Source organism: Melanotaenia boesemani, chromosome 1 (assembly GCF_017639745.1).
Source record: "Melanotaenia boesemani isolate fMelBoe1 chromosome 1, fMelBoe1.pri, whole genome shotgun sequence".
In the NCBI taxonomy this organism is placed as follows: domain Eukaryota; kingdom Metazoa; phylum Chordata; class Actinopteri; order Atheriniformes; family Melanotaeniidae; genus Melanotaenia; species Melanotaenia boesemani.
In genome coordinates this window covers 23268717-23285255 of record NC_055682.1, presented here as the reverse complement: position 1 = coordinate 23285255, position 16539 = coordinate 23268717, and the positions used below count along the sequence as shown (strand labels likewise).

Sequence of the window (16539 nt, the reverse complement as noted above, 5' to 3'; positions counted from 1 at the left end):
AAGATGTCCTTACAGATTTTCTTAAACAAAGTTTGACTTAGGGAACTATTTATTTGTATCATTTGTGTTCATCCAGTTTACTTGTCAGTTGTATAGCTTCAGTTAGAAGTGGGACTTGAAATGTAACTTTTCCAGTCAGAGGAACAGATTAGTGAATCTAAAGGCTTAAAAAACTATTCAGAAATATAATTTTAACAACATTATCACAGGGGGCAGCACAACAATCACATGATAAGATAAGCAGAAGTAATATACATCTCATGTTACAAAGTAATCTACCAGCAATGTATGCTTCGGCTTGTAGCCCCCAGTGGCTCTAGTAGAGCCTCTCACAAATCTTTTTTCAACACATAAGCCCTTTTCCAGAACTGGGTCCATTCATGATTCTTGGAACCTTTGTCTCATCCAAAGCCAGCCTGCTTTTCCATCAGTTTAAAGAAGAACCATTGTATTCATATGAAACAACATCCGATGCTCTTCAGGTTCTCCACTTACTCATTTTTGGTCAAAATGCTGCCAGGAAGAAAACAATATCATCGATGTAGAAAAGTGGTGTCAGTACAATGTTCTGCTCTCTGTATTTTTAAGACATTTACAGTCAAAGGGCCAGTGAGAAAGAATCATGGTGACATCCTTTGACAAAACTGTGGTTGCATATCCCACAGTCTAAGTTTCAAAGATGATTGTTGTAATGGTACTGCAACCAAAATTCATGTAATATGAGAGGTTTAGAATGACAATCTCACTGTGCCATTTACATCTAGCTAAAACCCTGCTAGCAGCAGCTTTATAGGTTCATAGGTTTGAAATGGACCTGCTCCAAATGGTCCTGATCAATTCAGGGTGAATATAAGTATACACATTCTTTCCCTATCTTTTTTTTTTCTTTTGGTTTTGTGATGTTCAATGCCACTGACAAATGTAGCATGTGAGTGCTGCTAAGCAAAGACTTTAAGGGAAGCTACGTTTGCATGAGCATACATAAAAACACATGAAGCCGACACTATGAAGATATCACACTTCCAGAGCCTACAGAGATACACAAAGAAAAGAGGAATAGGAGTGTAGTGCTAGCAGGGGCTTTCACTGTGATTCAAAGAGAATCAAATACAAGCAGCTCACCTTGTGCGTACTCTTTTTTTTCATTGTGTCATACCTCTATCATCATCTTTATGAAGCAAACACACAACCATCTGCTGAATGTCGTAACTGTTATGCTTTATTACAGTTTTAAGATACAACCTGCTCATCTATAAACTTTGTGCATCTTCATTTATCTCAGCGTTTACATGGAAAGGAACTATTATGTCCACATTCTCTTTAACTGTTATTGAAAAACTGAATAATGCAGGAAGTTTCACTAAATCATCCTTGCTGACTCTTTCACCCCACTGTGTATCCAAAGACAGCGATGGAAAAGAACACAAGCACATATGGTATGAGACCAGATGACTGCAGCAGTGTTAGTGAAATGTGTTATATCCTTATTGTGGTTTTGCTCTGCACTTCAGAAGCGGTTTAGAGTTGTTGATTAGCTGTAGCCTAATGCTCGTCCTTGGAGCAGAAGCTGGCAGGCAGTGAGGCCCATGGAGACAGAGTTCTGCCCAGGCCAGAGCCCTCTGACTGGCCTGGGATTTGGAAGACAGCCCCTTCTTATCATGGAGAACTTGTGCTGTCACTGATGCACAGCTGGACTGGTGGATCACTGGCACTAAGTGAGATATATATATATATATATATATATATATATATATATATATATATATATATATATATATATATATATATATATATATATATATATATATATGTGTGTGTGTGTGTGTGTGTGTATGTGTGTGTGTGTTGTATAATTATCTGCATTGGGTCTAAGAAGTATGGCTTTCTTTTTGTGCCGTCTTCACTATAGGTGTCAGATATCTAATCTTTTAAATTCTTTAGCTCAAGAATAAGGTGATGGCATGAATATAAACCAGTGATTTTTTAAACTTTTAAACTGATGGACAAAAGTTTTCCTTATCTTCAAATAGCCTCAAAATCAGCACATAAAGTCACACATTTTTCTTCACAAACAACCAAAATATTAGCTGTTGATGATAAAACAAATCATGTTGGTTGTTATAGAAACGGGAAAACTGCACAGTATCCGAAAGTCGTGAAACACTTGACGTTTGCGGCTGTCTCTTGATTATTTGCAACCGTTAGCTTGACACAGTGATGAGTGTTTAAGTGTTTAACAGGCGTGGATGCGCAGCATGTCAGTGCGCAGAGACACACTTAAATCTCTCACAGCTGTTAAATGTAGCACACATCCACCCATGCACACTCACTCACATCATGTTAAATCCATCATGGCCCCTGTGTCCTGTGCTGCCAGCTGCTCACTGCTGTACAACCACGGCTGTCCTGTTGCTAGGATACACACACATTCACAGAGGGGCTCAGCCCTTGTCATACACGTCCTGTTTTCATCCATATGTTGCCAACATGCCACAGATTGCACACATACAATTAACATACACATAAACAATGGACTTCTTGTGGCCTTGTGATCAGTGAATGTCTGCTCATGTTATCCAGTGTCATGGCTGATTTAATTTTACATGTGAGCATCCTTGACATAAACAAGACTATAGAACATTACTTTAATTATGTTATTATTGTATTGTTTGATTTCAGTCTTGACTGCAGTTGACACCCTGAACAAAAGGGGGCAGGATGGAGAGCTAGTACACAAGTACCATTAGAGGGCACTATCTGTCTCTTTACCTAATTGTTGTTTTATGGTGGCATCACTTCTTCCTTCTCAGTGAAGGTACCTCGACAGCAGCTCCCTCCAGTCTTTTTTCTCTTTACCTCACTGCTGGCTCTCTCTCTGTTGTCTTTTTATCTCCTCCTAAGCACACCTCCCTATTCATCCCCCACCTCCCCTTTTCCTCAATGCCTCCCTCTCAGTTAATTTCCTTCCTTTTTTCATCCTTACCTGCCTCTCTCCTTACCACCACCTAGCTCCTCCTCTTCTCGCTTTCTAGGCTTGCCTCTCCTCAAGACGCTTGCATCGCTGCCAATTCTTGCCCTCTAGCCTTTTTTGTTTTTTGTTTTTTTTTGCTTTCTCCTCTTCATCTCCTCTCAAATTCTCCCCTTCTGTTCCACCTTGCCACAGCAACAGCAGATGAGATTCCCCTTTGCAGAGCCTCACTTCCCTGCCTTCCTTCATCTCTTCCTCCCTCCCACTCTGGCACTCTCACTGTGTGCATCATTCTTGCCCCTCAGGGCTTTGTTCTGCCTTAATCAGGAGCTTAAGTGTTGCATTCTCACCCAGACAATGCCTGCCATTCAGTCTGGGTCTTTGTAAATAGGTGTGCCCTGTTAGTGTGCCAGTAGGCATGCCATGCCAGCCTTGCTGTGGTAGCGGTGATCAACCATAGCCCCCAGCTCCAGGAGGCACAGCTCTGCATGCACACATTCACAAACATACGCACACACGAGCAACAGCAGGAGGTGGAAGAGCGGAAACTTACTGAAGGCTGCCTTTGAAGTGCTGCCATGCAAAGGCATGGATGGCCAAAGCAACACACACAAAACAGGAAATGTGCTTGCCCAAATGCAGTGCAGAAAGAGAGAGGTTCTTTTCATAATCAGCCATTTGCACGTCTAGTTTGCCTCAGTTTCTGACATGTGGTCTTGACTTATTTGTATCTGTTTGTCAGAAGCAGCCCTCAGCTGTGTTTGGAGTTAAAACAGCAGAATAGTAACAAGAGGGTTTTGCTTGTAGGGTCTGCAGGAGACCAGCAGCCTGTTTCTTAGCCACCTGGCGTGCTCTTTCTAGGAGGCATTCTAGGCCTCTACCCAGTTGGATGATGCTTCCTCTCAGACTGGTGTATCACATCCAGAGAGCTTTCTTCCAGCACCCGACCATCTGTCTATATCCATGATGGCACTCTACCTGCAGACAGCGGGAGAAAGAAACAGGGAGGCGTTGAAAAAATAGGAATGCTGGGAAGTCAGATCCTTCATAGGTCCAGAAAGGAGTCTTTGATATTAGCAGGAATGGAAATATATCTTTAACTGTTTTTGTATAGCAATATTTAGCTTATGAATTTCAGGAAATCAGCAGGATAGAGAAATTGAAAGAAAAAGAGGGTGGACAGACATATAACATCAGGGCAAGCACATGCAAGTGATGCACAGAAGGACAAAAAGTGAGCCCACGCTTGTCCATGCTATCTATCCTCCACAAACGGCCATTTGGGCTTGTTATTCTATCTCCTGGCAACAGAGACAGCCTATGAACAACAGCCACGCCCCTCTGCACATGCTCATGTAGAAGGACTCATTTGGATCTTTGAAGGGAAAACACGCGCACCTCACTGAAATAAACACACATGCATGCACACACGCGCACATGCAAAACTACCCACAAATCCTGGCCTGTCATTGCTCTCCATTGTTTGGCTGCAGTTGCTTTCTCCTGGTGTGACTGCCAGCAGATGGCTACCACTGAGCTGTCAGAGACGGCCTGGGGCCCACACACAGACACACACATACAAAAAGTCTTATTGCACATAGAACATCTGCACAGTACCTGCTGAATGGTGCTAACATTGGCTCTCTAACACTTCTCTAAGTCTGCATGTACTTCAGTTTCGGCAATGCTCACTCTGTATCTTCTATTCTGTCAGTGTTTTTCACAAACTCAGGCTCCTGATAGACTGTGAAGCTGCTCGGCTACAGGTGCCCCTTGTGACCCTCTCTCTGTAATGACTGTGTAATCTCATAAAAGGGCCGCCTTTCTGCATTAGCATGAGCAAGGGCCATTGTGTTTGTGTGTGTGCCTGGGCATAAGTATACTATACCGAATGTTGTCTCTGCTGCCATCTTTTGCAGCTTTGTGTGCACATGTTTGTGTTTGTGTGTGTGTGTATATATATATATATCTCAATGATTCAGTGTGTGTAGAAGCAGGTGTCAGGCTTAATGGAGTGCATCACCCAGTGTAAAAGCAGCTGCTGCAGCCAGGGGCTATCCAGAGGTGAAAGGTCAGGGCTGGGGTGAGGAGTAGGCTGTAGCGACATGAGATTCCTCTAGTCGCCAATCATAGCTCTGATGAACGGCTGCTAAGTGGCATCTGGTAGACAGGAGGCAGTGTGTGTGGCGGTGTCAGAGGAAGACACAGGGAGGAGGATGGAAAGAAGGGAGGGGAGGGGAGAGGAGAGGAGAGGAGGGGAGGGGAGATTGGAAAAAGGAGAAAGGGGGGATCCATACTCTGCACCTAATCCCACACACACACAATCAAACAAGCAGCCAGAGCTAATATTGACTGCACAGGGCTGTGATCCTGAAGGAGCTGTACATCAGAGAAGACAAGCACAACAACACAGACTTTTGTCAATGTCTAAAACTCCACACATATACACAAAACCTTTGCACGTGTCCGGTGGTGCACTCACTCTCTCTGATTTTTCCTCTCTTGCACACACAGACACAGTTTGTTGTGTCTGCAGAAAGCTGGAACTAATGACGGGCTTTGTGTTGTGTGTGCTCACTCAGCTGCCCCCTGGACACACTTTACCCACCCAGCAGAAAACAGCCCTTTGTGTTTCTCTCTCTCTCTCCCTCTCCTTCTATCTATATATCTTGCTCTGTCTTGTTCTCGCTGTCTCCCTACTTTCTTCTCTCTCTGGAGAGTAGAGTTGTTTTGCTGTGCTCTGCTGTATATATTACCTACTGTATATATTTCCATGAGACCTGACAACAGATAAATGAGTGCAGCAGTGATTTTTGGCTGACACCAGCCATTCATATTTGCCAGTAAATGGAGCAGTAAAGTCTGTTCATTAAAAAGAAGACATTCAGATATAAACTTGGTAAATATTGAACCTCTGCTGTAATTCGCTTTGATTTCACATGATTTAGTACATCATAACCACTTACAGTTGCTGTATATTTCAGCAGGAAGAAAGCTAAAAGAGTTAAATTTCTTTGTTTGTTGTTTTGTTTTGTTGCAATAAGACTTTAAAAAAAATTATTACCCATGATCATTTTATTGTTATAGTCTCTATCTGGGGTGCTGTTAACTGGTAATTTCTGAGGCTAGTAAATGAGAAATTTCTCTTCAGCTGCAGAGGTGAATCTTTCTTTCTCTCCTGGGACAGTCCTAATGCAAACCAGATTAATTAGTGTTTAATGGTTTTAACATCTTTAATTGAAGAGACACTTAAAGTTCTCAAATCTCTGGACTGCCTGATCTTCAGTGTTTTGGAAGTATAAATGACTGGCTTTTCTCCTTAGCTGAATCTTTTCTCTCTCTCTCTCTCTGGATGAAATAAATGTTTGCAATTATTGAACAAGCCTATATTTAATGAACACTATCTCCATACAAGTTGGTCTCAAATACATCAGGATGAAAATAAGCAAATAAGCTTTTGAAAAGGCAAACCTGTTGGTTGTAAAGCTTGTCAAGTGTTTACCACATTAAGTTGCTTGAAAGGATTTTAAGAGTGCAGATCTACCTTCAAGGCAAAAGTTGGCTTCTTTGAACAATAAAAAATATTAGAAAATTTTGTTTACCACACAATTCCATTTGTTTTTGTTTGTAGTTTGGATTACACGTGGAAATGGAAAGCATTAATTGTCTTTTAGGATTGTTTTAGTATCATTTTATTCCTTTTGTCATTGTTTTAAACTGTTTTAGTTATTGTAATTATAATGAGGTGCCAAATCATAACTTTTACATAAACTGCATATTTATGTCTGGAAATTAGTCCACTAGTGTAAATGGCACACCTTCATGCATACCCATGTTTCTTTCACTGGGATGTGCCCTTAACAAGAAGGCTCTTCACCCTTAACAGTATTTTTTATCATAAATTCATTCTCCTGCCTGATTTTTATTCCCCCAACTCAGTTTTCCCTGATATCAAAATGCCATCAAAGTGCAGCAGAAATTTCAGTTCATAATGTCACACTGTTGCCCAGAGGAGTGTTTTTATATTGACCCACATGCCTGTCTCCACACTAGTTTACCAGCTACATGTATATAGGCCTCAGGCATAAACAATTCGAACAACATACACACAGTGATTTTCAAGAACTCTCCTGTAACAGTAAAGAACATGAACCAGATAAATAAATATAGCTAATGGTCATGAATAATAACCTAATAAATACATGTTATGTTGTCAATTCATGCTATTCATAATAATGTTAATGATTATGTGTAAGAATAATGTTCAGTAGTTTTGTTCTTTAAAACCTTCTTCCACTGCAAACAAATAACTGGGGACTTAAATATTGACTCCTTTAGGTGTATTCTCAAGTCCTAGGTGAAGTGGAAACCAATAGTTTGTGTTGAGTAAGTGTGTGTGTCTGCACGTAGTTTTATCATGCACCGAATAGCAGACAGTCAAACTGTCAGCTTGTTTTCTCTCTGAGAACTGGGCCAAGCAGGAAGAGACTAATCGATCAGCACTCGCCCTCTTGCTCTTCGAGATCTCAATAGATTTGCAAGAAGACGCAACCCTGAAGTTGTTCCCAGCTGTGTGTGTCTGTGCATGTGTGTGTCCATGTCAATTCTTAGCTTGCACAAGTGATTACCCACATTTTTTGTTTATAGGCTGAGCAAAACTAGGCAATTTTGTGTAATTGGAATGTTAGCTCAAGGACACACTATAGTGACACAGAGTAAGATTTTTTTATGATTTATTTCTTCTTGCTTGGACGTAACTTTAGGTTAAGGCAATCTAAGCCTTCACTCAAATAAATCTGAGGTAGTCATCTGATAACCTTGAATTCTCCAAATAAACTGTAAAGGGTAAATCAAATTGGGGTGAAAGACACATAGCTATTGGCAGTGACACTACGGTGGTTTTGTATCTGAAAGCCTGCCTGCTCCATGTCTGTATACCATGACCTGCCAAGAGAGAAGCAAACCTCTGCAGGGGTCAGTAAAGTATCACATATTTACTGAGTCAGCAGGACCCTTACATCTTGTTCTGGGGCCAAACAGAACCCAGGAAATGCTTAAATGTGTGTTGTGATACTTAAAATGCAGCACTTCCCTCTTTTGAGCTCTGGTCACCATCAGGATGCACATGTTTTACAACTATGACATCACAAGCAATCGAATGATGATAGTGAAGGCTGAAGTTGCATAAGCATTCACGTTGGCTGATCCACTGACCTCCAGTATCCTGTAATGCTTGGGAGTTTGTTTTAGTTTGTGTGTGCACTACACCAGTACACTGAGCCCAGAAAGACACTGCTGATTCAGTCTGAAACCTATTAAGAGCTATAATGTTCGCTGAGGTATATATTTGGACAAAGAGCTGAGGCTAATTTTGGCTCGCTCCAAGGTCATGTCCAGCATCAGCTCTGACATTGTCTTTAGTTTGGCTAAACAGCATATACTGTATCATCGGGAATGTTGTAATTTATTTATTTAGTTTTGAAGGGTATTAAGATGAACAAAATAACAAAGTGATTTTTGATTTGATTTTACCGAATATATATGTGAGGATACCATTCCAACTGTGCAAGCAAGCCGCATTTTATTTCATAGTAATTATGAAAACTCTCAAAATATTAATAATGCTAATAATGAAAAGACATCTGCTTAAAGATAGCTGATAGGATAGTTGATGCAGCATGTGGACTGCTTTGTGTTCATGTGAGCTTATTTGTGTCATATTGTATCTATCCAGCAGTCCTCAGATCAGCCTTGGTGTGAGGATTACATCTGTCGGGCTTCCTGTGCTTCTGCCCTTGACTGACCTAATCCTGACCTGTGTTTGGGCCCTGGGCCTCCTCATGGCTACTGAATGGGATTGTGTGTGAGTTGTGTGCATGCATACAGTATACGCGTGTGTGCTTGTGTGTGTGGTGTAATTTGAGCCTCAGGTTAGGACAGGACTGCTGCACAGTTCATCCAGGCAGAAAAAGCAAGACATGGGAGCCTCAGGCTGGGCAGAGAGAGGAGGAGGGAGGCGGCAGGACAGCTGAAAGAGTAAAAAAAAACAAAGTGGAAAGGTTGGAGAGAGAAAGTAATGGACAAAGAGTAGCAAGCCTCTTTTTAACTCAGTCTCCGTGGAAGAGAGATGTCAGTCTGTGTCAGTTCGCTCCACTAACCAGCCTGTAGCAGGAGAAACAGATCTCTCCCCCTCCTCACACATTCTTGCTTATTTCCCTCCCACACTATCTATATCTACTTTCTTCTCTCATATCTTTTGGTGATAGCTTTTCTGCTTCAGTTGAGAAGAGCAGAAACACTCTGCAGCTCAGGGGAAAACAGCAAGACTAAGTTAGAGACCAAACAGTGAACCTGTCATCTTTAAAAGTCAGGTTTTTATGCAGGTATTCACCTAATCATACTATGGGTGGATGAGGACATGCTGCTCCGAATGCTGTTGACTAAGGACCTGAAGGCACGGGCACACTGTTGGCTATGCTGCAGCATTTCCCTGAGTGTTATAAGGGGGCCAGTACACAGCTCTTCAAACACAGACGGGATCAAATCTTCAAATCCCCTGGAAATGTCAGCCACGTTTGAAGAAATGTCAGCAGAGCTGAGAACACACACAAACTCACATTGACCAGAGCATGCATGCACACAGGCAGTCACGCCAAACACCATGAAAAAAAAGACATCAGGATATAAGACAGTCATGTCCTGTGGGTGCAAAAAAGCCTCATATTCTTTTTTTTTTTTTTTTTTTTTTTTTTTACAAAGCTCAAGGGAGAATATTTTTTTGCTGCTGTAGGTCTTTATTCGCATTAATGTTGAACTTATAATCCCCAACATTTCCTCATGAATAAACATCTGCCTCGCTACTCACTAACATCAAGTGATTTAAGTGGCGATGCCAGTGTAGCACTGGCCATTAGGTGTAAAAATAACATAGCAATATTGGACAAAGCACAAAACCAAAAAACACAACTTATTAAAAAAAAAATCACAGCAACCAGCCAAAAGATTTCGGAGATAAATATATATATATATGTTTTGCTTTGTTTTGTTTTGTTTTTTTTTTCCCCTCAGCGTTTCTTTAGTTATTATATAGAGGAGTATTTAATGGTACAGCAAATAAATTTATTTACAAAATGAGATTGCTCCAGGAAACTATTAGACAAACAATACTATACCAATTTTGTTCTTACTACGTTGCTCTCTTAAAGCAAATAATATGGGACACTGTGTCAAATACACTGAGTCAAAACTCCTCAAATATAGATCCTCAGACACCTCAGGTGATCTCATCTGCAGCTACTGACATCATGCTGTGCTCCTATTGATCTCTCCTCACTCCCGCTGACTAACTTATCGACATCCTCAAGTGTATTTCCTGTCTGGACTGTCAGCAGTGTTTATGGATGGCCCTGCCCCTTGGTGACACATACACATACGTGTGCCCACCACTTCTGCTTATCGATGTATCCTTTTACTTGACCCTGTCTGGCACGCGTTGAACTCCAGATGCTGTTGAGGGCTTACATATTGACAGGCACTGCCCTGAATGCTTTAGGTCACAATGAATGTGTATGAGAAAGAAAAAGTAATTGTCAAAGAGTTCATGCTTTTTTGAGTAATGTTTTTGCCCCATCACTGCTTGTGTGTCACTAATTGGAGATGAAACTGAGTCCAGAGGAGAGTCTGTGTGCAAGATGGTGTCGACATTGTTTTAAGTGGGTGATGGGTGATATGTGGGTTAGGAGAGAGGCTGTTACTGTAGTAACTCATTCCTCTCTCTCAAACAGGCATTCAGGTAAGCACACTTTTCCCTGTGTAAGCTGGCAGGCCTTTTGTTTATCTGCAAGTTCCAATCAAGATCTGCACTCAGCTACTAATGTCTTGTGATCCTCTGAGGACACACACACACACACACACACACACACACACACACACACACACACACACACACACACACAGTACTACACACTGCTGTGTGATTTCTGCTGGCAGGCTCTATCTGTGTCCTGCAACATCATCCATTACCAGCTTCCTCCTTACCGATTATAGGAGATAATGCTGAACTGTAGAATTAACCTCAATTAGTACTACCTCTGTAGATCTTTCTCATTTCACCCTATGACTCCTGTTCTGCATCTTAAAATGTCCCTAGTCTATTCAGGGGGCATTCATCAGCATGAGTGTGCATTATAAATTGAAGCAAAGGTCTAATGATGTGCAATAGCTTTAATTTGTGTACATCAGTGCTGTACAATGGAAGAAAAGAAATAGTCCTTGTTGTGTCAGTGACATTGATCAAGGCTAAACATCAATCAAATAGTTTGCCATGAAATTATATATACAGTGATCCAAGATTCTCGGTCTTGCTGGTTTTATTTCCTAGCATTTGCTGTTTTTTTTTTTTTTTTTAACAAACTGTCTTTAGAATGACCTTCAACTTTGTACAGACATTCATATGTTATTTATAGAAGTAATTTATTAATTTTTTTTGTAATGCCAAAGGATTTGACACCAGAGTAAGAAGATTGGCAAAGGAAGTGCTGTACTCATCATGCTAAGTACCCACCTAGCATCTTAGCATGCTGACATTAGCAATTAGCTCAAAGCACTACTGCGTTTCTAACAGAGCTTTACTGTAATCCCTGTTCACTCATGTTAACGACACGTATCTTAAAAGTTGCCCCTTTAATAACATTATGCAAATTTGACATTCTAAAACCTCTCCAAATTATGTGGATCTTAATGAGTCATTTGCAAGCAATTGCTAAGTGTGCATCAGCATCTTTGCTAGTCATCTAACACCACTTGTGTTAAGTGTTAACTCTCCACCAAATGTTTTGGTGGATTACAGAAGCAATTAAATTGTACAGGCTCATGACCTTGATGCAGCAGAGTCATCAAGGTACTTAATAATATCCAGTGTGGGGAATTTAAGTCCTCACCTGGCACTTTTGTTAACAAAGAGAAAAAGAAGTAGAGGGGGAGGGAAGGAAGACAGCAAAGTGGCTGAAAGATTGCAAAGGAGAGAAAAGGTAGGGAAACCTGTAGACAGGCTTGTTTTGATTTTTTTTTCAGGAGCAGAGGTAATCCCCAGGCTCAGACATGACTATTTGCCTGAATGGTTTTTGTGTTCACACATGACGGGCACGGGATGTAGACTAAGGAGCCACACCCAGCTCATCTGAGGATGATAAATAATGAAATTCAATAAAGCAAAGATATGAATGTACCCACTGACTTTCTGCCTTTAAGACAGACACAATCGCATGAGAATCTCAATATTTCAGTGGCACAGCCGTTATTGAGACTGCGTAGGAGGGGTGGATCGTTATCTTGAACAAAGAGGGGGTTTATTGTTAAGTGAGGTCTGTATAAATAATTTTTAACTACTGGTGTGACAGAGACAGCTGCCTAGGCTTGAAGAGAGGGCAGGTGGGCAAGCCTGAGAGAGGCGGTTACAAAAAGAAAATTCCTACTCTTAAAAAAAAAAAAAAAATCCCTGACTGATTGATAAATTTACATACAGGCCAACAACCAAAACACTTGTGGGTTTTTGTGTCAGTTACTATTGTGGTTTTTAACCACTCAGTTTGTAACTGTAGGAAGAAGGCTTGATACACCTTGATGCTCACAAACACCTCCATGCATGTGTTAATGTGATTACACACATCCATACTAAAACACACACATCCAAAATAAAGCACTTACTACTCCATCCCACTGACTCCTCATAAAAAGTCATTAGAAATGTATTTTATTTTTAGCAATGTCATTGGAGAGGTAGTAGTCTTGTCAGTCTTCGGGCCCACCTCTGCTCTGTCGCACTGTGTCTCTGTCTCCTACTGAGAGCTATGTATATTTCATAAGCCCAGGGTGCCTTTTTGTCTTAAGATGCGCTGCACCTCCTCTACCTGTCTCTTTACTGCTCGTCAGTGGAGGAAGCCATCACAGCCTTTTTTTTTTTTTTTTTTAATCTTCCCCACGCCTCTCTCTCCTCAGTGACAGCCACCCTCTGTTTCTCACTCTGCTTTTCATGGTCAACTTGTCTCTCTCCTGAAGTCTCATCCCTCTTTCCTTTTTCAGCTTTGAAAGGGAGCGGAGTAGAGCACATCCGAACAGACTTGGTTTGTCAGACAAAGCCTTTCTCTCTGTGTCTCTGTCTGTCTGTCTGTCTGTTTTGCAGCTCTGTCACTTCAGGAAAGGGACACTTCTTCACTTGGAGCTGCATCCCCCTTAGTTGTTGTCTTTTTATAGCAGAAATCTGAGAGCTGTGACAGCAGCTAAAAATGGCTGACAAAACCGATCTGCAATTAACTGCTATATTTGCAACTTCTGTCTCTTTTTATTGTTAAGAGTTGATTATGCCAATATTGCTGTCTTAGTCCTTATAACAGTAGGACATGGGTCACCAGAATCATCTCAAGGCTTGCAATTTTGTATCCACCTACTTAAAGAATTGCACATGAGTCTGAACACAACAAAAATTAAAAGATTCTTGCTTCCTTTCTTTTTTTTTAGTATCAATTCATTGTGTTAAAGACCCTTCATTATGCAAACTTAAATGTATTTGGGGACCACTAAAATCAATATGGATGTTTTAATCTAAAGAAATGAAGAAAAGTTAATAGCATACACTGACATAGCAGCCTTTGTCACCTTCTCTCTTTAGTGCCAAGCTTTAGTTTTTGTCTCCCTAAGCCAACCTCCTGAAAGGTCCAGTTTATTGTTACTGATCAGTTAATGACTAAAAATGGTGAAGTGTAAGGCACTGGTCATCATTTGATTGAAATGTTAAACTAGTTATTAAAACATGGATGGTAGAAAGGCTTAACTGCAACAAGACAACTGAAGAATAATTTTTGTGAGGGCTTAAGCCCCTTGCAAACTATTAAGCCCATTATATTAGTAAAAAAAAAAAAGACCTTAATTATGTCTTAATATCTTTCAGTCCAGTACTGTGATTACGGGTCCAAGTGGAACCACTAAGGAGGCGGACTCAGGTTTGGGGCCCATACAACCTGCAGGAGATCACACTCCTTCTCAACCAGTGAACTTAGAGGCAGAGAGAGCTGACTGTCTACTTTCCAGTAAGTATTCATCTCTCAAATGGCAACTATTTTCCTTTTTTTCTCACCCTTTTTCCTTTTTTTTCCTCACCATCTTTTTATTTTTGTATTGTTCTGTAAGTAATGCTGCCTTTTCTTTAATACTTGTGCACCATAACTGCGATTCATGACATTTCATTTCACACCACCGTAATCTTAAGAAAGTCCAGACCAATGCAATTATAATTGGTTTTTTTTCTTCTCTTCAACAATTTCATGATTATCTCACTAGTCATGTATAATACCACTTTTCTGTCGTAAGAGAAGCTTTCTCTGAAATCATACAGAAGTAGATTTTGTGGTTTAGCTTTCATCTACAACCCTCAGAATATGTATCTCTTCATTTAGCATGCATCTTATCTCTGTTTCCTTTTTTTTCCTGTGTGAGGAGTCCTCCTGACCCTGCTGTGTAGTAGCACAGGAAGTACTGAGACCCCTGGAGTGTGTGAGACGAGATCTGAGGCAGCTCTAACACACCAATCGAAAAGTGACAAATATTACTTTTGAGTTGATCTTTTGGGCTTGTACGTGTCTTGTGACATTTTGGTCTCTTCTAACCCCTACACATCACTCATCTATATATATACCCACAGTATCAATCACCTTTTCAAACAGGCTACATTAATGCTACATTTTCTGTCTTGGTGGATTATAAAATTAATCCTCCCATGCTGCTATGTAACTTGGGGATGAGGTATTGCTGATTTGCCAATGGTTTGTTTTGTAAATATCCAGGGGATCCAATGTCTTTGTCATTCTTTGACTGCATTGTTAAATAGCAACTGCTTTTAATAATCAGTAATGCAAACCTGCAAATTCCATTACAAAACCTTCACACCACATCTGGCTGTGTTTGTGATCAGTTTATTTTCAAGTATCAGATGGTAGTTAGAAGTCTTGCAGCCATTCATATCTCCATCGTGCTGTATCACACTAAAGTGGTATCTGTCACTTCCTTTCTGGGTATAGTTGTTATTAACCTGTTGGTTAATAACATGGTTTGATGTTTGGACACAATAAACTTTGTGTGATTGTATGTAAGTATGTAAGCACAACCCAAATGTGACTCAGTTGTTTATAAGTCTTGTTGGCTTTTTTTCTTAAAAAAGAAAAAAAAGAAATCTTGATCTCTCATCTGGTTGTTTTTAACTCTTTTTCTCTTAACTGTACTGTCTCTTCTGCTCAGGCTTCTTTTTCTGTTTTCTCTGAGGCTATTTCTATTTAGCCATGAGGGCCCCCTGTCGTTTAGAGAGACTCATCTCAAGTTCTCTTTTCAACAGAACCCACACACATATAGACACACACTGAGACACTTTCTCCCAACCACAAAGACACTTGATTAAACAGTTATGACAAAGGGGCCACCACACATCCACAGACACACACATAACACTGAATGATCCTCCCAGTGGTCTAGTGCGGGTTGAGAATGGGGGTTTCATGAGTTATTTAAGTGCCCTCTATCATGCATGTTGTGCTGCAGCTCACACCGACATGACACGGCCCATTTCCTCCGCTCAGGCTAGAAACGTGACACACAACATGCTTGTGGTGTTCACACAGAGCTGTGCAGGGGTATACAATCAAAGACTGTTGGGTGTAAATGATTAAATGTGTTCCTATGCAGCAGCCACATGGAAGCTATAGAAACAGGCTGATTTTATCATTGTAGTCTTGTGTCTTTTGAACCACATTGTATCAGAAATATTTATACTTGTTGCTGTCCAGCATGAGCCCCTATCAGACAGGAAACAGGCCAGAGGAGAGTGTGACATCTGAGCTGGGCACAATGTGCTTCAAGTGTGATGGATCCGTGAACACTTCACATCAGGAGTCAGTCGGACTCAAAACAACCACCCACTGAATAAATCATTATTAGCAGTGAAGGTCCAAACTGACCCTCTTCTGCACTAACTTTACATATATTTAATGGAAGGAGTTAAACATCAAAGGCAAAGATATACAGGTACAGTGAGGAGACTTGAGAGTTTTCACTTTTACATCTTACTTCTTGTTTTGTACTTTGTCTTTGTCAGCCTTTACTCTGCACTCTTCCACTGTTTTCTTGGTCATATTGAACAATTACAATTAGTCATATCTGTATTCCTGTTTGTGGGTTAATATATGTGTCTTGGCACAGAAATAAAAAATGCTGGTGATGTGATTGCCATGAGAGCAGCTTCGGATTGCAGCAGCACAGCTAGACGTGGCAGACTTGGCAATCTTGAACACTTGGCTCCTGGCCAGTTCTATACAATTGCAATTACCCGCTGTGGGAGCATGGAGCAACACTGAAGATGGGGTGTGGGTGTTGGTTGGGGCACAGAAAGGAGAGTGATTCATAGAGTCTGGCAACCTGTGTTTGCCAGGGTTTGAGCTGTTGTTTTAACCATGTCTCATATAAAAGAGACACGCATCACTGATATTCATGTTAAATGAGAGAAAAAAAGGGGGGGGGTTGCCTTTTAT

At 40.8% G+C, this 16539-nt stretch overlaps 1 protein-coding gene across 1 annotated transcript in view; it reads left to right on the top strand.

The window, feature by feature from the left end:
• gse1b (Gse1 coiled-coil protein b) overlaps positions 1–16539 on the top strand; it is a 166127-nt gene that overhangs the window by 32359 nt on the left and 117229 nt on the right. Inside the window, exon 2 of the mRNA XM_041984980.1 lies at positions 13914–14052. Coding sequence (XP_041840914.1) covers positions 13914–14052 — 139 coding nt within the window. The remainder of the gene's footprint in view (positions 1–13913; positions 14053–16539) is intronic.